General features: G+C 35.3%; 1 protein-coding gene across 2 annotated transcripts in view; it reads right to left on the bottom strand.

Annotated features, from left to right (window-relative positions):
• Positions 1-254: 254 nt before the first annotated feature.
• LRP6 (LDL receptor related protein 6) overlaps positions 255-24,816 on the bottom strand; it is a 162,252-nt gene continuing 137,690 nt past the window's right edge. For both annotated transcript variants that reach the window (XM_025455110.3, XM_049102219.1), the window contains 8 exons: positions 24,079-24,288; positions 21,798-21,923; positions 15,631-15,867; positions 14,646-14,756; positions 10,307-10,537; positions 8,930-9,066; positions 8,193-8,290; positions 255-5,486 (listed from right to left, as the gene is read on the bottom strand). In XM_025455110.3, the coding sequence (XP_025310895.1) occupies positions 5,192-5,486; positions 8,193-8,290; positions 8,930-9,066; positions 10,307-10,537; positions 14,646-14,756; positions 15,631-15,867; positions 21,798-21,923; positions 24,079-24,288 (1,445 nt within the window). In that variant the 3' untranslated portion in view covers positions 255-5,191. The remainder of the gene's footprint in view (positions 5,487-8,192; positions 8,291-8,929; positions 9,067-10,306; positions 10,538-14,645; positions 14,757-15,630; positions 15,868-21,797; positions 21,924-24,078; positions 24,289-24,816) is intronic.

Below are 24,816 nucleotides of genomic sequence, written 5' to 3'. Positions count from 1 at the left end.
CCACAGCAAGGCTCCTTCCAGGAGTTGACTGGAAGCCAGAGCAGGAAGCACAAAACGTTTTCCTTATTCCCTGTTCTCAATACAAGGATGGTCAAACACTGAACTATGCAATCAATAGGCCTCCCAACCCTCTCTTCCAAGGTTGTATTTTATTTGAAGTACAAACAATAAAGGTGGGTTTTGTTTCCTCTGAAACACAAGTCACATCAAAGCACCGTCAGCTGTTTTAATTTCTTGCTAAAAAGAACTGACACTTTTACTTTCCACGGTTTTATTATAAAAATCAACATTTCATTTGTTACAACTCAGCTTATTGTAATAATCAAAAGGGAATTTATACAAGGTATTTTTATACATTTTACAATTAAAGCACTTATTTTACAAAAAGGGGGAAGTGAATAGTGGACACGGGCTGACCAAATGTTGGCCATTAAAATATAAATACATCCTTGCAAAGCACCATCGTACCAAAGTCCATGAACAAGAAACACCAGCTGACTTTAAGACAATAACAAAGATTAAAGCTTAAGAAAAAATTTTAAAACACAAAGGATAAACATCTGAAAGCAGCACCAGATCCTTCACTTGCAAATAAGGCTAGTCCAGCTTAAGCTTCTTGGTATCCTCTTAACTCTTTTCAAATTTTTCTACTAACCCCAGATATTTAATTTCATGTAAAATTAGATTTGTTCACTTTCTTTTCCTTTCAATATTCATATTTAGACATGTATCTATATATCCCTGCCCTGGTTATATTTGTTTAAAAAGAAAAACCGGACAGTTAAGCAAAAGCACATTGTCTCTAAATCTTTGGTGTAAACTTTTGGGTAAACCCTAGGTAATGGTGAAAATCTGAAAGTTAATTTTTGTTAGGTCTATCCTCTGAGTACAAGAAATCACATAGTTTATAGTTCTATCTGTAAAGTCATGAGGATTTTTTCCAGCAATAAACTTAATCATAGCTTAAGGATGCCTTATGAAAAAGAAAAACTGAGGAAAATGTTCCTGGACTGAAGGAGGGCAAGAGCTAAAAACTTACTGACTACTCCCCTCCTTCTACTCTACTCAGGTGTAGAATCAAGTCCAAGGGAAATATCCTGAGTATATGGATTTACAATGCTCATAAATTTAAAAATTTGAAACTATAGATGTTAAATATCCCCTAAAACTGAAAATTTCAAACGCCAAATTTTGAGACAATATTACAAAATGATTACATCCCAGAAATCAGAAACCACATATACAGCTACTAGTACTTCTAAAATCATGTTATTTTTCTTGGCTCATTTTAGGCTTTGAATAAAGAAAGGAATACCAAATGAAATTAAATTCAAGAATTCTGAGAATATGTTTTAAACAATACTTGATTATACACTTATGACTCTGTCCCTGTCTACACTTAGTATATAGTCTCATTTGTGGATGCCCAACATTTGCTGGCCAACTGATAATCACATACTCATAGCCACACCTCAAACATACTAGGTATGTCATGTAAGCTTATTAGTATGAAAAGCCCAAGACTTTTGTTACTGAATTTTGCTACATGTTTAATGGTAACCAATATGCACAGCTCTTATGGCATGCAAATCAATGAAGTGGCAAGTTTCCCATGCAAGAGAAAAAGCAATTTTAAGTTGTTTTAAATTTTAAAAACCACAGTTCTAGGAATTGAATCTCGGCACAAGACTATACTAGCACAACTATCACAGAGAAGCATGTTCACTGAAAGCAAGCCTCTCTGGTACCAGAAGTAGACTATTATAATTGCTGGCACAGGAATTCATTAATAGGTTAGGTGACTCAGCTACTAACTCTGCGTGAAGTATTCTTCATTAATAGGTCTTTACAGCAAAACTTAAAAGACTTTACCCCAAAACTAATTGCTACCTAATGCAGATGGTGTCTATATTTATGTATTATCAAAGCTGGAGTTGGCCTTATACAAATTACTGACTTTAGAGTATTTTCAAATGCTCAACCACGCTAAAATTTTACTGCTCAAAAGCTCTGCTCCCAAATTATTGCCCGATAAGGTGAAAATGTGCTGTACAGTCTTCATTTCTAAACACATATCATCCCTTTAGAATAGTTGTTCTCAAAGGTCATATACCTCTTGATGGTATATCATGAAGTATTTTATATTAAAATTAAAATAATTTCCTGCTAGACAAACATCTCATGTATGCTACTACAGAAGAGCGGCAGCAAATATCAAAGGCAGAATAAAATTTCATGAAACAAAAATTAATACTGACAAATTCTATCCCTTAACTCTGTTTTTTTCTTGTGAATATACCATTATCTGATTTAAGCAGCAAAATCCCTTGGGCCACTGTTTAGAAGACCAGGGCTCTGAAGGAGGTAAGTTCAAATTATTAAAGTTCAGAGTTATAAAAGACTACCCTCAGTGAAGACTAGTCTATTATATAGTGCACAAGAAGTATACTCTGCTAGAGCTCATTTCTCATAATTTTAATCATATCAGTAAATAGGCATACTTTAAGATATATGTTCAAAATTATATACTTTAGTATTTAAAGAATCTAATAATATTTTATTCCTTTTTCCCCCATGATAATTAATATAGCAATAAAGTAAATTCCACACCCTTTTCTACTTTTTCCTGACTTGTGCTCATGTTTATTTTTTATCTTCAATTTTTCCAATTAAACTTATGTTTAATCATCAAGATAGTTTACTTAAGCTTAACTGTCCATGTAACCTGAGGGCCAATCTTGCTGAATTCTGATAATTCTCTCATTTAAAGGTACCCTCCCCAAATACTAAGAATCCAACTCAACTACCCCAGAAAGAGGATTTTGAGTTTAAGCGGAACCGCCTTCAAATAATTTCAAACAAATTGGCACACAAATCAGTATTTTGCAAGAAGAGGCCATTGCCATCGCAGTACAAGCACTTGGACTGAGATATAACAAGGCAATATTCTTCTTAATTCGTTATAGTGCAAGTTTCCACATGGGAAGCCCACCGGATAAAGATGCACATTAAAAAAATGTAAACATATAGAATTCTCAAATTCTAATTGATACCCAGTTATTGCTAACCTTTCCATCTTCATTTAAGCATCAAAGGCCCCCATGTCACAGAATGCAACTCCAGTGTCCATTCTGTTAGACTGTGAGCACTGTGACCGCCAACAGGAAGTGTTAATGCTTGCCTGATGAAATGCAAGACACTGATGGATAACCATTAACTTATATGCAAAATCAAGTGCACCTGATTAATATAAGGTGTCCCCAACAATCTAAGCATTATTCTGAAACCACATTTTTTTCTATCTTTAAAAAAATTAGTTTCCTTAGGTATTTTTAATTGCTTAAAAACTTACTTCGCCTCTGCCAAAATCCTGAATCTTTTCTTTCATTGTTTTCTCTTGGGCCCTGAAATCCAGAGAGGCCTCAGCAAGGCAGAATTAAAAAAAAATAAAATAAAAATCATTCAATAACTGACCAACATCTGTTAAAAGTAAAAATACGTTAGTTTAAAAACACATTCAGTTTTAGCAGAGAAGTGCTAGAAACATGTAAAAAGCAGGAAGCTAACTTCTGGCAAGGTGGCAGAGCAGTGCTAGAATCATTCCATATGTCAGCCCTAAGAGCTGAAGATGTAGCAGCCCGAGTACCACGCAGGTCAGGCAGGTCATGGAAGAGCCTTCCATTATTCCCCTCCACCCAAGTTCTGACAGCTGAGAAGTTATTGGTTGGCCTTCTCATTAAATCCATATTGGTAAATTTGTTAAATCTTCTTAATCCATAATGGGATAAGAGAGAACACACAAAAATATATAAGAAGTGAGTATAGGAATAATTTGTGGATAATCTGAAAACAATCTAAAATTCACATTGGATAACAGGAAGATATTAAACTCACGTCACAAATTAAAAGAGGTATGTATGTAGACATCATTCTGAGAAAAATTGGCCTAAAGAACATGAAAATGTCAAACAGTTAATAAAGGGAAAACCTAATGATAACAAAAACTTCTCTTTTTAAATAGATTGTCTCTAACCGGAACATATTTAAATGTTTTACTAGGAAAAAAAAATATATAAATGATTTCATATTGTGATATTATATGCTGAAAGTACTGCAAGGATATATGATTAATTTACAACAAAAACATAATGGTTAAATTTGTAATTCTTAAACATTGCCTATATGTGTTGTAAAAAGAGATTTTAATGAGCATTAAAACAATCTTGGAAGAGGAACAGTAATATGTCTAACCTTTGATCATTACGCAAAAACAGCAGTCAAATTGAAGAGCTAAGCCTACAGAGGAATGGAGCTAGTAAAAATATTAAAATGAAACCTTAATTTAGAAAATCCCATGTAATCAATCCTCAGATAAAAAGCTTTGAATAAATTGTGTATCTTGGCAAAATGGCCTACTAGTAGGTTGCTGGGTGAGGAAGCAAGGTAAAAACACCTAGAGAAAAAATTCTTTTGACAGAGGTTGTGGGTTCTAAGGTAGGGACAGAAGACTTGCACACACAAAGAGCCCCACACCATCTTACCGGACAGCTGATCTCCTACAATAGCAACACTCAGAAGGGATTTTTATAAATACCTATCTTCCTCACTAAAATAACTGGATTCCTAAAGAAAACAAAGCCCTTTGTCCAAAGTTAGTTTTAATTCCTTTTTTTTCCTTTCGTGATTTCTTAAACTTGTTGGCCCTCAAATATTAGTTAACACGAAGGCTATTTGGCTACTTCCAAGTATCTATGGTTTGCTTCTCTGAGATGGACTTAAATTTTTCTTCTTCTTCTTTTTCTCTCACTCTCTCTTTTTTTGGTATCAATAAAGCCTAGACATTCCTGGTCAGTGATGCCTTTATTATTCCTGTTTCCCTTGTACTCAGTCACTTCACTGGGTTTAAGGCATGCTTTGTGTATTTAGTTTGCAAAAATAAAACTTTTAGTACAAATTTATTTTTTATACAAATTTTTATGGCACAAGCAGCAAATCTGCTGTTTTAAGAAAATATATAAATATCCTTTTCTTCTGTACAAATATCTCCAGTATTCCCTACCCCATTTATAATTTTTAACTGTACATGGTCTGCCTCATCTTTCTCTAACAGCTCCCTCCCCCCCTCCAGATCTCAATCAAATTTGTATTTACATTTTTGTGTTGGAGGCAGTCAGAGGAGGAGGGCCCCTCCTCAGGAGGAGTCTGTACAGGGAGAGGGCGGCGGTGGGTAGAGGTGATGAGAGTAGCTCCTCTCTGTGTATGGAGAAGGTGGACAGCTTTCATAGTTCTCTTCTGCTGACAGGTATTGGCTTCGGGGTGTGGGAGGTGGGGGCACAGGCTCTGAGTCATAGTTCAAGTCACTAGTGTAGCCCTTGGCTGTTGCCACTGAGGTCATTCTTCGGCTGGGAGCATAGTCACTGTCACAAACGTCTGTGCTGCAGGGTGTGGTCGGGGGTGCAAAGTGCCGGTAACTATATGGCCTGTAGCTGGCATGGGGGAAATCAAGACAGGCAGACATTTAGTTTTATAGAAAAGCAGTTTTCCCTCTCAGAATACAGACATACTAGATGTAAACTTCACTTTGAAGGTAATATGCTATTACCTTCAATTTAAACTTTTACATATTTAAACTTGTACATAATAGGAGGTAATTTGCAATGGCCAATTAAGGAAGACAGCATATATTTCATATTTGCAAATAAAATGTGACTAGAGGCATTTAAAAATGGATAGGATGGGAATGCAGAGGTAATAAACTCAACCTAGTCTCTGGATGTGCTCTTACTTACATCTTTAAGTTAAACCATATCACCGGATAGCAAAGAACTATTCAAAGTTATACTTAATGATCACCTCTGGCACTCTATTACACATTTTGCATTTAGTCTACATAGTGGATGGATCTCAACAATTTCTGTTGTTCCAGAGTCTGTCAGAAGAGTGGGTCTTTACATATTTGATACTACTCAAACATGTTTGTATTCCTTTAACATCCTTTAACTGCTCTATAATTTAATGAACGACTTATGATGTCTGAAGACTTCATTCTCTCTTTAAAACTCAAATATTGTGCAAGCCTGACTGAATTTTGGTAGGCAGCCTAAGGGGCATATCTATCCCATCACTGTTACTATCAGCAAAGAGAAAGTGCTGTGGTTTGGGGAAAAGAGTTTTGATCCCCTGTGTATAGACAAGTATACTGTCTAACATCATCATCTATTCTAAATACCTACTTTCTAATATGTATTTCAGAGACCTAATTTATTTCTTATACTTAATTGTTCTACATTTTCATGTAATCTATAGCTGTTAATCAAATTTGCAGCACGACTAATAAAAAAGGCACCTAGAAGCCATGAACACACTAGTGAAAAGAGCTAAAAGTGATAGCTTTTCTATCATTTCTACCTCTATCTGTAACTTCATACACCTCATATTCTAAATATAGTAAAGCTGATCTTATTTCATAATTTCATATTTATCCCAATCAAGATTTCTTCATATGCTTTGTCACCAAAGTGACTGAAGAGAGGGCCAAGAGTACAAGTAAAACTGAAGTAACAATTCATAAAACGGCCAGTGCTACAGCGTGCCACAAGATACTATCCCAAGATATAACCATATGATATCACTGAGGGTTTGCCTCAAAAGCAATGGCCGCCAAAGACCAAAAGTTACATGACCTGCTGAGCAGGTTCTCAAGTGTTTTTACTATCAATATTGACATGATGTCATAGTACTTTTTAGGTTTTATCTTTCTGTTCAATCACACATTGAGTCTTGGTGAAATTTCTTGGCCTGACATTTAAAAGGCCCACTACTTCCATTTTCATGGGGGGAAAATAAAACAGAGCTAAGAAAAAAGAAAATTAACAAAATTCTTTTATATTCCAGTCTGGACAAAAATCTCAACAAATGATGAAAAGTGTGACTCAGAAGAAAGAAACGGCCTAATTTAAGACGTGGGAAATGGTCCAATAAGAAATGTTTTTGCTACAATTATGTTCATTTTAATCAAACAATGTTTTATTCAATTTAAAGAAATTAATTTACATTTACTTACTTATTTCTTAAGTAGGCTCCACACCCAGCGCAGGGCTTGAACTCATGACCCTGAGGTCAAGAGTCAGATGCTCTACCAACTGAGCCAGCCAGGTGCCCCAAAGAAATTAACTTTTTAAAAGTAAAATTTTATGTCTTTCATTTGTTTTTTTTTAAAGTTTCCAGGTTTCTGCTTTTTATTTTGCCTTTTTAGAACAAACCAGTGGCAAGGAAAGCAACATTTACAATAAAACATAAAAATATCAGTTCATAATCAAGCCTGTCTCAAATAGTGTTTTCTATAAACTGAAATGTGAATTCTGAATAAGATACTATAAACAGTTTCCACTTGGTTTCTATACATCTGTAAAGTTGTATCAGGACAATTTGACTAGAAGTCTAGGAAAGACCTTAACTAGAGGATAACAGGCACTTGAGGGATGCCAATAAACATAGCACTCAGCATTCAAATAGAGATTGTCAAACTGTTAACTTTGTGCTGGCCTTTGAAAGAAGATGAAAAAAGGAAGGCGCTAATACGCTAGTATGTCACCTGCTCTACAGACACAAAGCAGCAGAAAGGCATAATTTCTCCCCTTTTGTCTTACAAATATATTTCATTTATTCTACTAAGTCATGATTTATTCCAAGCAACTTCGTGAGAAATTTTTCATTCCAGATCACAATAAAGCATGTGAAGCAAGGGCTTGAACCTCTCAACTTCTCTCAACTCCCATGATCTTAGTCCCCCCCCCCCGCCCCGCCCCCGCTATTTTACAGCTCTCCCAACTCTCTGAACCAGTCTTAAGTCAATAATCCATTCCTAGATGATCTATCAAATCTAACTGGAGCAGTAACCTATTTTAAGATCAGTTATTTTGGTGGGTGACTTCTCCTTAGAATATTGCCAAAAAATTAGGGGCTCTGCTTTATTACTCTAAAAGTCAGCATTTGTGATTTTCTTTTAAAAAATGTATAATGCCTGAAAGAAAAGGATATATGGCAGGGGCAACATTAACATTACCTGACAAGATGCCTATTCTCTCTCAGTGACCAGCATCTACTTATGCAGGGCTACATCAAACCCACAACTAGAATACTTCTTTCTTTTAATAAATACTTTGATTATACTAGAGAAAGATATGTATTACCTGTAGGACCTATGAGTGGAAGGACTATTTGAAGAATAACCAAATTCCATAGTATAATGCGATCGCTCTGTGGCTGGGGATGGCGGAGGGTTCAAAATCTAAATGGAAAAGTAATTAAATTATTAAAATAACAATAGTCTCTGACAGATAAAGACCATTATACTTTCTTCCTTCACCTGTTAGTACTCTTTTCCTTTACAGGGTTAGCACAACCTTCTTTCCCAAAGAACTGGCCTCAAATAGTGCTTTAGGAGTAGGGAGGAGGTCTCCACCCCTCGCAAGACACAATTTCATCATGGCTGAACAGTGCAAGGTGATTAGAACAAAATCTGTAAGTCACTGTTTTAAGTTCAGTACAGTTCGGTTCTGATTTTTTAAAATTATAAATGTTTAGAGAAACATTACTGACTTAGGAGAAATACCAGGTGTGCTTCCTTTATGGGGAGGTCACAGAATGAAGAGTCTAAGCCTCAGGAGATACTACTCAGTAGTTCTACTTTTACCCAAACTATGAAATTACTGTCTAGTGCTTACAAACATGCTGGCAAATTTAAAGATTTAAAAATGTTCACATGGTGGTGGTAAATCCTATCTGTGATCTCTATATGCCTAAGTTCTATACTAAAAAAACTTTTTATATTACCATCATTGAGTACCCTCATTTAAATAACTTAAAAATCTAGGATCCTATTTATCTTAGTGTTCAAAGTGAAACAAAGGAAAACAAGACTGCTTACTGCAGGGAAGTAAGTGCCTTTGGTGCTTGAAGAACTACTTGATGATGCTCCTGTGACATGAGCTCGGTCATAAGGGGGTCCACTGCTTCCCCCCATGATACTTAGGGAGCTGATCATTGATTTACCTCGAGACATTCCTAAAACGGAGGAGGATAAATACTGAAGATGAGTAAGATCTAAAAAAATTACTTCCATGCATAAAATATTTTTATTCAATACTCAGATTACAAATACCAATAGCCTAACAGTTTGATTTCAAAACAATTTAAGCCCTCTTTTCCTAATAATAATTGAAAATACTTAATGGAGAAGGGAAATGAATATTCTCTAGAAGTGAACACGTATTCTACTGAGAAGTGGCCTAGAATAAGGCCAAGTAAATAGCTCCCACCCCTTCTCTCCAAGGACAGAAGCAGAGCTTTTCAAAATAGGAAGTTTTCAACCTTAGAGGGTTTGCAAAAGAAATGGACTATGGAGTGGAGGTTGCAAAGTAGGATAGATTAAACAATAGATTTGCTCAAAATGAAACTAAATCCAATTTTAAAGACATGAATATAAAGTATGGAAGATTACTTCTTCATCTACTGGATGCAAATGTTGTTGGTATCACAACCACCAATGCTGAAGAAGATATTCTATTATTTTCCAAGTTGATTTCCCATGTTTCACTAACTGAAAATAGGTATAGCAACAAGAAACCATTATCATTAACATTTTCAAAATCCTATTTGTTTACTTAGATTTAACACCCAGAATAAGTTATTTTCTGAGAGCTTTTGCTTGATGCCTCCTTCTCCATATTAATTTTTAAAAAAGGCTTCTTTTCACTATGGGTACCAGAAAGTATTGAAAAGAAAGCCATACTTTCCTAGAGCAATATGGTCTACCCAAGTACATAGAATTTCTGGCTACTTGGCTACACACCTAAATAAACCCTAATAGATAATATATCCCTCCCTACTATCACCCAGCTATTTCCAAATCTGCTGAAAAGGATATCTATTTTTTTTTTTTTTGCCACCTTTAATTCATGGACTCAGCAGTACTGAGGTCCCCTGGTAGTGCATCTAAAGGACTTGTAGTTTATGATTCTTCACCAAATGTCTAGCTATTCACTTTCAGTAGAGTACATCCAGAAATGCAATATACGTAAGTACATGCAATAAACACAGTAGGTATATATAAATGCATGTATTATGTATTTGCTTTATATCCTTTCATAGAAAGAAACAGTGCTAAAAGAGAATATTCTTATAATTTTTTAAACCCAAAGTAGCCTAGTTTGAAATAGACTCTAGGTAATATCCTGTTTCCATAATGGAAATTTGGCAATCTTGCCAGGAACCAAGACTTGGTTCTCAATCAGTCTTAACTCACCTGGAAGAGATCCTGACAAAGAACTTGGATGTGGCACATAACCAAGGGGCACAGAAGCTGGTCCATGAACTACATAATCGTTAGTCATGGTTTCCCCATCTCCCTTCATACGTGGACACAACATTCTCTGGCAGATAAAGTATATTGTTCCAGACACAAAAATGGTGACAATTACTCCAATAACTGAACCAACTGTATTGGTGGCCTGTGGAGCTGGTTCCTCAGTTGGATCTAAAATGAGAATGCAGTACAGTTATATAATGGAGAAATAACTGTAGACTCAAAATAGTTATTAAAAAAGAGGGCCTCTACATAGAATGTGAGTTAGGGAAGTTACAGCCATTTTTTTTTGTTTGTTTTTATGAATACATTACACCATGCCCCATGGGTATACAGGTAAATATCATTAGAAATCAAAATGAACTATCCTTAAGTGAAGACAGAAATAAAATAATACATTGAAAAGTATACCTGTAAATTGATAAAAACAAAGATGTAAGTGAATTATAGATTTAAACATCAAGCTCTAAATACATAGACGAAATTTATCCTACTTCATTTTGTATATAATAAAACAACATGGTTATTTTGAATTTCAGGGCCAAAAAGGATGGACCCAGGAAAGTCATCAAATGTTTTACCTGGCATAATGAAGAAGCCAAAAACCAGCTCTGAGCTTGATTTTAGGTTTGAAAAGTGACATACAGGCCTGGTGAAGGTGAGATTAGAAGCTAAAGAGAGCATTAGCTCTGAGGCCCAATATGTTGGTGACTTCAGGATGAATCTTGAGGGCAAGAAATGTAAGGTCTCTGATACTTGAGTACTTAGAAAGGCCAGAGCATGAGAGCACTAGAGGAAGACCCTGCCAACAGCATTCAGCTTAACTAAATCCCTAAGCTATCTGAAGCTTTAGAAGCAGGGGGCATCAATATTATAGGTAAAGGGAAATAGCAAAAGGGTTGTCAAACTTAGTGTCACTCTTCTATTTAGAAGGAAAATCTTTCCATTCTGAATAGTCAGACTTATCTCATACTGCAGATCATACATATATATATATATATATATATACACACACACACACATTATATATATATATATTTTTTTTTTTTGAAAAAGAGTGCGAGAGACCAAGAGGGTGAGCAGGGAAGAGGGGAAGGAGAGGGAGAGAATCTCAAGTAGATTCCCTGCTGAGCAGAGAACCCTACACAAAGGGGCTTGATCTCACAACCCTAAGATCATAACCAGAGCGGAAATCCAGGGTCAGATGCTCAATCAGCTGAGCCACCCAGGGGCCCCACAACTGCAGATCTTTTAAAAACCTTCCTCCTGCTTCATCTTACCTTAAAGTCTCCCACCCACACAGCTAAACTTGCTCCCTGACAGACTAAATAAATCAGAGAAAAAGGATATCCCTAAGTTACAGAATACACAGGGGCTGCCAGTTACATATTTTGTCTGCGGACTCCGGGTACTGACTCTCTCTAGTCCTTGTGAGCAGCCATCTAGCTTTCTTATTCCTTTCTAGTGCCTTGGCACTGCTTTTTAATGCCACGCTTTGAGAAAGAATAGTTTATATCCACTCTCACCAACTCTTAGTCTCTGGGTCACATTACTTAGCTCACTGAAATCACCACCACAGTGAAACCTGTCTGGTAGAGGTCAAAGTTCTCCTATTTGCCATAATCACTGAACTCTTCCTCTTGCTGACCTCTCTAAACATTCAATACGGATGCCTCTTGTTAACTACTCAAAAATGTCTAATCGATATCCTTCCAAAATACCACTCTCTTAGTTTTACTATCTCTGATCATTCTTTCTCTGTCTCCTTTTGTTGGCTTCCTTCTCTTCTGTCTCGTTAAGTGTAGGTGCTTGCCAGAGTTCTATCTCCTGCTATTTTCCTCTACTGAACTCTGAGAAACTTCATCCACTGCCTCAGTTTTAACTATCTTTAATAAACTGAAGAGGCCAGTTTCAGAAACAGCTAATAAACTGTTTCTCTTGATCTAAGGACCCATACAATCATCAACAGCATCCTGGGATAGCCCATTGACAACCTGAATGCAACCTATCTACACCGCCTTCACCTTCACCTTCACCAATATCTGACATGTTTTGTAGCTTCAGGGATAAATTAGATCATAAATAAAGGATGGCACCTGGGGCAAATTGAAAGCATTTAAATTAAATTGTAAAAAATTAATAAAAAACCTGTACCAGCCAAATATTACATCTGCAGTCAAATATGGAATGATCCTTTAGTTTTTAATCCCTGCTATATAGTCTAAGTAATAGCAGTGAGGTACCTGAGTCAACCTAAATTTATCAACTCATCTAGTCACAAAACCCTTTGTACTCTTTTTCTGAAGTAACTCTGAAATCTATCCTCTCCTTTCTACGACCACTGCTCCTCTTGATCTAGATAATTATCTTCTGCTTGAACTACAACAGCCTCCTCCTAAGCATTTTTAAACCAGAGGCTGTAAGTCATTAGATAGTGAAAACAATTTAGTGTGTCGCAATCAGCATTTTAAAACAGAAAACTTCAGGATACATTCTACATAATATGGGTGAGTACTGTCATAGGTTTCTTTTGTTTCTTCAAAGAAGAAACTTTTTGTTTATGTGTACACCCCATCTTTGTATTCCTCTTGATGTGATCAAAAAAGTGTGAAAGCACCCAATCTAACATTTCCCTGCCTATAATCTTATACTTCCAATCCACCTACTTCTACAGCTTTTACAATTACATAGCCATGCCAATCCTTTACTTAAGCTTCTCAATGGCTCTTCATTATTCTGGATCCTGTCTAGGTTCTTTAGAAGAAAAGCAAAGTCTTCCATGATCTCATCTTTAAGTATGTTATCTTACTGATACCCATCCTCAAGACACAGCCTATATTTTGGCAGCCCCAGTTACATGTAGTTTCACAAAGCTGCCTGTTTCACTCTGCTTTTGAATAGCATATTCTCTCTGCTTGAAATGCAATCTCTCCATTTATCTGTATAATTAACCCTATTCACCGATCAAGACCCAATCTTAAGCACTATTTTTCTAAGAATCTTCCTTGATGAACCCCATCTTCATTCATGAAGATCTGACCACTCTCTCTTTGGTGCTTCTATTGTACGGATCTCTATTATACCATATTTAATATCACTTATCACACTCCTTGATCAATAGTATCTACTATGAGCCAGGCTATATAGATCTTATATACATTAAATTGTTTAAACTTTTCACAACCACCAGGTTCAATATTATCTTCATTTTAAAGATAAAGAAACTAAAGTTTAACAACAAATAATTTGCTGGTAAGAGGTGGAGCTAGAATTCAAATCCATTCTCTATTTAGCTTTAAAATCTTTATTCTCACTAGTACCTCAACCATAGAGGACTTTGAAAAACTTGGTACTGGAACCAATAAAAGTTTGCTGAACAAATGAATAGGTTCTAAAAGTCTTAGTAAGGCTCCCATTTGAATTTTGTAAAATACTAGCATAATGTCTTCATTACAAGCAAAGAGTTTTTAAATGAAGTCTACCTAAATTCCATTAAATCAGTTTGATAGGGTAGACCTGCCATATGCTGAATTCCATTTAGAACTAAGTTTATCAATTTGGGATGTATTTTATATCAGGACATTGGTCAGTAGTTATGAACCTTGAAGAAACTATGGGTTAGGTATCCTAGAGTCTTTAGGCATAGGGGTATATATGTTAGCCAAAAATCCTTAGTCTGTATTCTAAGGAAGCTCTTAAAGTCACTGAGAAACTGCTGGAAACAGGTCAAGAAAAAAATGAGAGATGATAAACATGGGCTAATGCTCAGAAGCTCAAGCTTATACCACTGACTGATTTCTACATATCTAAATGGTCTGAGAATTTCCTAACTTAGTTGTGGCAAAATAATATTTACTCTTTTCTGATGCTTTCCTAAATGTTTCTGTGAAGATTTTTGTGCCAAGAAAACTGCTGTCTTTAAAGAATTATTAAAAGCAAAACATAAAAAATCCTTCTACAAATAACTAGCTTAACATTAATGCTTGTTTCTTTTCCTTTTTTTAAAAGATGTTTATTTTAGAGAGAAAGAGAGCACAAGTGGGGAGAGGTACAAAAGGAGAGGGACAGAATTTCAAGCAGACTCAGGGCTTAACCTCATGCCCTGAGATTGTGACCTGAGCTCAAAGAGTTGGACGTTTAACTGACTGAGCCACCCAAATGCCCTAATGCTTCTTTCTTAATAAAGAAATACTAATTATAAGCAAAACTTACCCATAAAGAAAAAGTATTTTAACAATTCTCCTGTAAGAGTAATATATATGGTTTTAGTCCTACTTACAACAATCCAGTTCATCTGATTTGTCACTGCAATCCACATTATGATCACATTTCTTATGTTTTCCAATGCACTGACCGTTGGAACAGCGGAACTGATCAATTAAACACAGCACTGAGAAAACAATGTAAATAGTTTTCTTATTTTTACTAGCATGTAAAGTCAAACTCTGGCAAGAGTCAAAAAGTACTTTCGGGGTGCAAAGGAAAAACAAATTAGACTTTAAAATATAACTTAAAAATTATTCTCTGGGGATTTCCATTGGTAGAGAAAAAAGAGTGGAAAAGAAATCCAACAGGAAATTTCCTGTTTTGTTCTTTTACATTTAATTCATCTTTCACTAATAATTCTGTTAAGAATGAAAGAATTCTATCTACATGCATTTCTTAAAACTAAAAAATTCTAAAGAATTTGTTCATTTTCACCATGTTACAAGTTAGTGGTGCAAAGAGGAAGAGATGAAATTATTTTACATTGTAATAAATCCACTAATTCAGAGTTCACTGGAAACAGGCTATTTTTTTTTAGAAAGATTTTATTTATTTATTCACAAGAGACACACAGAGAGAGAGAGGCAGAGACACAGGCAGAAGGAGAAACAGACTCCATGTGGGAAGCCTGACGGGGGACTCAATCCTGGGTCTCCAGGATCACACCCTGGGCTGAAGGCGGTGCTAAACCGCTGAGCCACCCGGGCTGCCCTATTTTTACATACTGAAAGTCTATAAAATTTGGGCCTCATCTCTCAATCTGCAAAGCTTACTAAAGTATATAAACCTTATGCATGTTAAGTGGATTAAAACAACAATTTGGAATATGCTAATATGTTTAAACAAATAATGTCAAATGTCATAATAATGTCATAATAATGTCAAATGAAAAAAACCCCGAAACTACCACTGAGCCAAAGCAATAGTCTGAATTTCGAATAATCCAATGTTAATGGAAAAAAAAGAATAAATAACCAGGCCCCAGGAATTTCGGATACCTTCACAGTTCTTCTCATCTGATTTATCCTGGCAGTTTGCATCTCCATTGCATCGGAGGGCACCATCAATACACTGCCCACTGGCACACTGGAATTGGGACTCTGAGCAAACAGGGCAATTGAGCTCATCACTGTGGTCTTCACATTCAGTAAACCCATCGCACCGCCAAGCCACAGGGATACAGTCAATTTCTCCCGTGAAACAAGTAAACTGCTGAGGAGAACATGTTGGGGGTTCTTCAAATATGAAGAACAGGAGGGAGAGGAGTGACAAAAACAATAGTCACACAAAAGTACAAACACACTTGAGTGAAGCTCATTTACTAATTAACATATGCAAACCACTTTTTAATAGATAAAATCTGTAAACTATACCATCTAAACAGAGCATACAATTTTTACATTACATTTAGATTTACTGACTTGCAAAACTGTAAGACAGAAAGAAGTTTTCTCATATATGATACTTCAAGTGGGATTATTTGCAATCCATTATAATCTCACACATAACTGAGGAATGATCACTATAATCATCAACCTCCAAATATTTTAAAGTTAGTCTAAAATTCATAAGTTTTCTAGTGCTGAGGTATTTCAAAGAGTGGTCCAGGAATCCCTGGGGAAGGAGATCTACAAAGTCAAAACTATTTTATAATAATACTGAGATGACACTTGCCTTTCTCATTACACTTGCACTGATGCAACAAAAGGAATGATGGGTAAAAGTCTCAGCTCCTTAGCAAACTCAAGGCAGTGGTATCAAACTGTCTTAGTAGTCAGTGCATTCTACACACCCACCACATACTCACAGTTAAAAAAAAAAAAAGAAAAGGCCAGTTTTATTTTAAAGTGTTCTTGATGAATCAAAGTATTTACTATATTAAAATCAACTCCTTAAAAAAATAAAATAAAATCAACTCCTTGAATATATGCTGTTTTTACCATAGTATCTGATAAAATGGGAATTATGCATAAAGCTCAAGTTGCATACCCCAGTATGATGGTTTCTCATGGGAAAGCACTTTGAGATGTAAGCTTAACCCAAAATGGAACACCATCTTTATTTTAATTTGAAAGAACTACTGACAAACTATAGTTATTTATACTTAGGTATCTGGCAGGAAGTTTTCTAAAAAATGAACTAGTGAGCCCCTGTTACTTCAAGGAAAACAATGGCAAATCAATAACACTGTATTTTTGTAGCATAACAATGGAACTTTTAACCAGAAATGAGAATTTTGGAAAACCTGTATCTAACACTGCAAGGCTGACAGATTCCCAGTACTCGAAAGTTTTTCCTAGTGAGATAGGTGGTGATATAAACATGTGATTTCTGATATTTGTCTAAAATCTGAAGATCTGGGAATTTCTGATTGGAATTCTAGTATTTCTAAATGACCATGGTGTATGGTTATAAAATCATGCTTGGGTAAAATACCCATTCAGAGAACAAAATAGATCAACAAATTTTAATATGAGATTATGAAAAGTTACTATGGTTTCAAATTCCACATGGCAACTAAACCTACAGAAAACTTCCACTTGAAATATTTGGTGTAGAATTCAAGATATATAATTATTTGAAAAGACTATTACTATAGCTCTCTGTTCACCAGCTACACCTCTCTACAAGGCTAAATTTCCTTATATATTTCAAACAAAACCACACATTACAACAGATTGAATGTAGAAGTAGATAGGAGGATCTGGCCACCATTAAAGAATTTATAAAAATGAAAAAAATTGCCACATTTCTTATTAAAATTATTTTGCTTCAGAAAATGTAGTTAACTTTCTTAACAGGTTTATTTTTTATTTTTATTTTTTTTAAAGGCATCCCTCTTAACAGGTTTAACTTGTGAACATGTAAGGGCTTATTACTGTTATTTTTTATAAATATTCTTTAAAGTTCTTGGTTTTAATTTTGACTGTATTAAATATAGATAAACATAACCTATGCAAACAAAAGCTGTTTGGGGTCCTCAATAACTTTTAAAAATGTAAAAGTTGCTGAGGCCACTTTGAAAATTGCCATTCAAGACCAATTTCTTGGTTTTTACAAATGAGGACACGCCTCTGAGGCTCAGAGAGTGACTGGCCAAGGTCACAGAGCTTCAGATAAAAAAGAGATAGCTAACAATAAAAGACAGGACCAAAAGGAGAGTCTCCTTAGTTTTGGCCCATTGCCTTTCATTGCTATTACCACAGGCTCACTGACTTCTTTTAAAAACATGTCTGTTAGGGACACTGGGTGGCTCAGTGGTTGAGCATCTGCCTTCAGCTAAGGGTGTGATCCTGGAATCTCCAGACTGAGTCCCACATCAGGCTCTCTATAGGGAGTCTCCTTCTCCCTCTGCCTATGTCTCCACCTCTCTGTGTCTCTCATGAATAAATAAATAAATAAAATCTTTAGAACAAAATAAAACAAAAAAACTTGTTTGTTAGTAAATTCTCTAGATAACATAACTTTATTAACAGGACTATGGATCAGAAGACCTTTTTTTTTTAAATAAAAAAAAATATTTTATTTGAGAGAGACAGAGAAAGAGACTATGCAAGAGGGAGAGAGGAGGAGAGAGAATCTGAAGCAGACTCGGTGCTGAGGGCAGAGCCCGAAGTAGGGCTCAATCTCACAACCGTGAGATCACGACCTGAGCAGAAACCAAGAGTTCAATGCTTAAACAACTGCACCACCTAGGCAACACAAACTTTTTATCTTTAAAGTAGAGAATACTGCAAATGTGAACATTTTACATGGGGAATTTGAGCTATTATTTAGAGAGGGAATCTGAGTCTATTACATATTCAGCACTATAAATGATTATGAGGAGAATAAAAACAGGTAAAATATATGGTCCATGCTTTAAAGAGTTTTATTTTGATTAGGGCTAGGAAGAGACTAATGAACATACAACAAAATGTCACTCTGAACTTTATGTTAGGCAAACTGTGGTAACAATGCTACAATTCAGAGGAAGGGGAGAATAATAATGGCTAGTGGAGGTTTATTTATTTTTTTAAAAATATTATTTATTTATTTATTTATGAGAGACAGAGAGAGAGGCAGAGACATAGGCAGAGGGAGAAGTAGGCTTCCCTGTGGGGAGCCTGATGCGGGACTTGATCCCAGGATCATGACCTGACCCAAAGGCAGATGCTCAATCACTGAGCCACCCAGGCGCCCTGCCGCCAGTAAAGGTTTATAGATCATGAGGAGATGCTCCTTGAAAAATAAATTAAGACTTAGGATGGCATGCAAAAAAAGAAAAAAAAAATCCGGAAATACCACAAGTAAGTCCAGAGGCAAAACAAAACAGAACATGCAACAGTAATCATCTAATTCTAAACAGCCAAACAAAAATAAAGTGAGATATAAAAGGAGATAAGGCAGTAGATAAGGCAGGCTCAAATGAAAACATATCTTGAAAGTCAGGCAAATGAATTAAGATTCTGTACTTCATTTATCTCCACTGTAAAGTCAATGTTAAATTATCAATCAATCCCAACTTTTTTAAAAAAAGAATTTATTGGGGCATCTAGGTGGCTCAGCTGGTTAAATATCTGCCTTCCAACTCCAGTCAGGATCTTTGGGTCCTAGGATCAAGCTCTATGTTAGGCTCCCTGCTTAGTGCAGAGCCTGCTTTTCCCTCTCCCTCTCTTCCTGCTCGTTCTCTTATCTCTCGCTCACTCTAATAAATAAATAAAATCTTTAAAAATTTTTTTTAAAGATTTTATTTATTCATGAGAGAGAGAGAGAGAGAGAGAGAGAGAGAGAGAGGCAGAGACACAGGCAGAGGGAGAAGCAGGCTCCATGCAGGGAACCTGATGTGGGACTCAATCTCGGGACACCAGGATCACGCCCTGGGCTAAAGGCAGATGCTCAACTGCTGAGCCACCCAGGCATCCCTATGAAGATTTTATTTTTAAGTAATCTCTAAACTGAACATGGGTCTCCAACTCACAACCCCAAGATCAAAAGTCATATATTCCACCAACCAGCCAGCCAGGTGCCATAACAAAAAAATCTTATACACTAACACTGACTGTAGTTTTATTTCTAAGAACAAAAAAATAAAACAATTAAAATGTCCCTCAAAAGGGGAATAAACTGTGGCATATTTTTACAATGAAACGCTACTCGGCAATAAAAAGAAATAAACTACTGATAAACTCCTCTATATGGCTGAATCACAAAAATCTTAAGAGAATCAGACACAAAAAGATTACAAATGTCATGATTCCTACATAAAGTTCAAGAAGAGACAAAGCTAAATTATGGGAATAAGAATCAGATTAGTGGTTACTTCTGAAAGAGAAGTGGCTATGGAAGGACACCAGGGTACTTTTCCTAATGACAACACTGTATACCTTGATTTGAGTGCTGGTAACACATTTGTTAAAAGGCCCTATTAATTTAACACATAGTTAAAAATATTTAATACACGCTTTTAAAATAATCACTAAATGTGAAGAAAAAAGTCAAAGGTCTTTTAAAAGACATCTTTTTTTTTTTTTTTTAAAGATTTTATTTATTTATTTATAGAGACAGAGAATGAGAGGCAGAGACACAGGCAGAGGGAGAAGCAGGCTCCATACAGAAAGCCTGACATGGGACTCGATCCAGGGTCTCCAGGATCACGCCCTGGGCTGCAGGCGGCGCCAAACCGCTGCGCCACCGGGGCTTAAAAGACATCTTCTAAGTGAAAGATGGTATCTTTGTTTTATCTATGTTATAATTACATAAAGGTAATTTTTCTAAGATTTGCCTTATTAGAGTAACAACCTGGCACCTTGATATACAAACACATGCTATTTTTTTTATTGTGGTAAAATATACATAACAAACTTTACTATTTTAATGTATATAGTTCAGTGGCATTAAAGACATTCACATTATTGTTCAACACTTGCTATTTTGGGGAAAGACCCTTCAAGTACCAGAACCTAGCTTTTACTGTGCACATATTTGATCTACCCCACTAACCTGTATGCTCTATCTCAAAGATCTTCAAATCTCCTGCAGTCTCAGCAGAGTGTCTCACAGCTGCTACTCAATACATTTTTTTAAAGTAAAGTTAGAGTAAGATATGCTTAAAATTCCATCCTATCAACAACTTTTATATCTTGAGTATATAAACCAATCTTTGTACACAGAAATATGTATTTTGTGTAGTTGTCATAGTAGAAAATCATATCTGAATAGTTGATTTTTTGAAAAATCAAAAAATATTTTTTGGCTTCTAGTTAAGCCAAATTTTGGCTACATTTTTATATGAGCTTATGGTCATGTTTAAAAGCTGTATAAACCAAATTATTTTACCTAATTTTCCTATCATTAAAAATTAAATTGCTTTCAATCTGCAGACTGCCACTGTAGAGAATGGTCTTTTCTCTTCAGTTGAATTAATTTAGGATTATCCCCAAGAGGAGAATTCTGAATTAAGGTAGTGACTATTATTATGGTATTTGATGCTACCATGCTATGCTTTAACAAAAGAATATACCAATTTATTATGCTCTCATGAGTGACTGAACCAATTTCACTATCACATTACTGCAGTAGTATCTTAAAAAATTTTTTTTTGCTAGGTAAATAAGTAAAAACAATACCAAACTACCAATAGATGGGAATAAAAGAATGCTTTTTTCACTGGATACATTCCCAGCAAATGATACATTAAATTGGTAGAATCTAGAATTCAGTAAATGGAGATTATAGGAAGTAGATATTTTTTTTTTTTTTTTTTTTTTTTTTTTAGGAAGTAGAATTAATTTATTTTGTGACTTTCTGGGGTGAAAAAAGCTACTTTATTATTAAGAAATATATTCATTTACAAGATTAATTTCCCCCAATAAGGGCATTTCCACCTTAGTCCCAAGGTTAGGTTACATCTGCTACTTGTCATGATGGATTAGCTCTTCTCCCTCTCCCTCTGCCTCTCTTAATCTAGCATTCTGTTGATTTGGCAGTGAAATTACTCTTTATTTTGGGTTATTCTTTATTCACAAATAACCCAAAAGGCTAAGATAGTACAGATGAATGGAATGTAAGTGACCAATCAAGTTAGGAGAAAGAGTAATTTCACTACCAAATCACAGAATGCTAGATTAAGTCATAGAACATGTTAACTGGTATATGGACCTGCAGAAGGAAATAACATATTTACCTCCACAGGACAGCTCATCTTGAAGCAGAACCAAGTGCATGGGGCAAGAGCACCTTGTAGTACCATCTCCTTTCACAAGACAAATATGTGAACAGCCACCATTATCCTGAGCGCAAGGGTGCTGTCCTGGGGAAAAATAAAAAAGGAGAAGACGACGAAAGAAAGAAAAAGAAGGGAGAGAGGAAGGGAAGAAATGACACCTCAGTCAAAATCAACTTATGAATTGCCAAGGAAATCAAACATAAAATTACCTTGGACTTTAATCCCACTAACAATAAAATTCCTCATTATATCCCTACACAATTGCAAGAAAATGAGGACAATTTAAAAACACAAAAATATTTATATATATAACAAATTGATTAGTGAAACTAAAAACATTGCTAGGGAGAATGCAGAGTCCTAGACATTATTCTATTTAAAATATAAAAACTCTTCTAAAGATTTTAACTCAGAAATTCTACCTTTCTAAAAGATGACTTTACTCATAAACTATAGTTGAATGAAATATAGAAATTATGAAATATGGAATATTAGAGTTGTTAAGAAGAAAAAACTTAAATTCACATGGATTGCAACCACTCAAAGACAACCAAAATTATTTGCTTAGTCAACTGCAAAAGGTAATTTGCAATGTTACAAATGTTTAATTTCCTTAAATTTGGACTAAATTAAATAAATACAAACTTAAGCAATTTTTCAAAGTCTGTTTCACAAATTGGATTTAATGATGTTGCTTTGAATTTTCCACTTAGCCTGTGTTATAAGCAACTTGACATGTCATCAGAATACCAACATCTAACGTAGCCACCCATTTATTGTCTGTATTCTCAATAACACATCAGCCCTGCTTCAGTGTGTGTTGATGAGATTGAAAGAGTCAGCTATCTGTAACTCAGCAGATGTGTTAGACTACACAGATGTCCCAAAACAGCCATCAGTCATATTACACTAGAATATATAACCTACATAGCACAACCTTTTAATTCCATGAAATTTCTGATAAAAATCTCATTCTCTTTAATATCAGAAATTTAAAGAAAAATTTTTTCCTAATAAAAAATCATATTTAAGTGTTGAATTATAAAAAAAAAAGATATTCCCTCAAAAGTTCTGAAAATCTCCGTTGAGATTTCCTGCAATAAAACATTCATTGGTCAACTGAATAAATAGCTTAGAAATTAAGGCCTTACTTCTATTAAATGTTCAGCCTAAGTCGTATGTCATAACTTAGAGTGACAACGATTCTAATTCTCAAATCCCTCTAAGTTCATGAACAGTGACAACATAATGAAGACTTGAACAAGCAATGGTGCTTCCATTCCGCTATTCTCCTTTCATACTTCAGTTCGATTTTAAAGCATTAGGCTGAGAAGTTAAGGAGTTCAATAGTTCTCTCTTTAATATTTCATTTAACATTAGCATTCCTGGTACAATCACATAAAACCCAGAGTAGTGATTGCTACGAGGAGTCTTTTCATATTATCAAGAAATTAGGGCAAGATGATTAGCCATATTCAAAAGATTTTAGTAAGATAAAAAAAATGTTATGGGCACTTTTCTAAGCTGAGAAACAAAAAATGTATCTAGCAGGAAGAAAACCAAGTGCTGTTAAGCAATCTTCTCTAAACTTATTTCAAAAACTTCTAAACACACTAATTTGTAGTTTGTTTTTGCTTTGTAAGGTTATTCCAAGATAACTATATTCAAAATTACACAAATATAATTTTTGCTTTTGTTCAAATGATGGGGGCACACAAGGAACAAGAGAAATATATCCTTTTACCAATATTCTTAAAGGGGCTGAAGGTGAAAAAGAAGACATGACAAGTAAAGCCCTTGTATTTGGGGAAACATTTGAAAAGGAGCAAGACCATTCCTTTCCCCACTCCTGTTTTATGGGGAAAATATGTTAATTTGAAAAAGCTCCCAGATGAGTTTGTGTAAGGTTTTAAAAAAATGGCAAAATTAAAAGTGCAAAAAATCTTTAAAGAAAAAGGTAAGAAGGGGCACTGAGGTCAGTTAAGTGTCTGCCTTCTTCTGCCTAGCCCTACATCAGGTTCCCTGACAAGTGGGAAGAAGTCTGCTTCTCTCCCTCCCTCTGCTCCACTCCCCTGGCTCCTGCTCTCACTCATTCACTCTCTCAAATTAATAAATAAAATCTTTAAAAATAAATTAATTAAAATAAAAAAGGTAAGAAGACACAGAACATCTTAATTCTATCTTAATTTCTTACAACAAACATGAATCCTGCAATTAGCAGTATGCCATCAGCACTTACTATATTCCTGAAGGTTCAGCTCTTTCACAGCATGAATGTCACTAAGCTGGGCAATTCGAGCCTGGACTTTGGTTCTACCCTCTCGGCCTGTCATGTCAATTTTTTCAATCATTTGCTGCTGCTTATCAATCCAATATAGCCAGTTTTCAAACACAGTCAGTCCCACAGGCTGCAAGATATTGGAGTCTTCTAATACTATTCGGTTGGCACCTTTGAAAAGAGAACATTCAACAGAAATGATTCATATGGGTCAAGTCACATATTTAGCAATTACAATCAAATATCAGTTAGATTCCAAAAGTACTGAAAAGAAAAATATGATGAAGTGTCTACCGCAAGTTAAAATCATTCTGAGAAGACACATACACATCAGAGAACAGATTAGACATTTAACCACAAACAAAAGCAAGTAAGTGCCCAATACATACTAAAATACTCTCGTTCATAGAAACATGGAAAAGACAGAGTAGCTTTCAAAATTTTTAAAAAGCAGAGTCCATTTTTCAAATTACATTTTATGAAGAGTCTTAACATATAAATCAAATAAAAATGGGACTTCTCTAGATAAAGCAGTCGTGGTGAGCCCAGAGCTCTGAGTTCTCAGCTCTTGGCCTCCCCTACTTGCTGAGTACACCTGAAGGCTCTGTGAAGAACAACTCCACCCTCACTCTATCTGGCCACTCAAAACACAGAAAAAATGACTGATTCAAAAGTTATCTGGTTCAAACCTTACCACAA

The sequence above is a fragment of the Canis lupus genome, chromosome 27, assembly GCF_003254725.2.
Source record: "Canis lupus dingo isolate Sandy chromosome 27, ASM325472v2, whole genome shotgun sequence".
NCBI classification, from domain to species: domain Eukaryota; kingdom Metazoa; phylum Chordata; class Mammalia; order Carnivora; family Canidae; genus Canis; species Canis lupus.
Note: the sequence above shows the minus strand (reverse complement) of the source record. Positions and strands in the feature narration are given on the sequence as shown.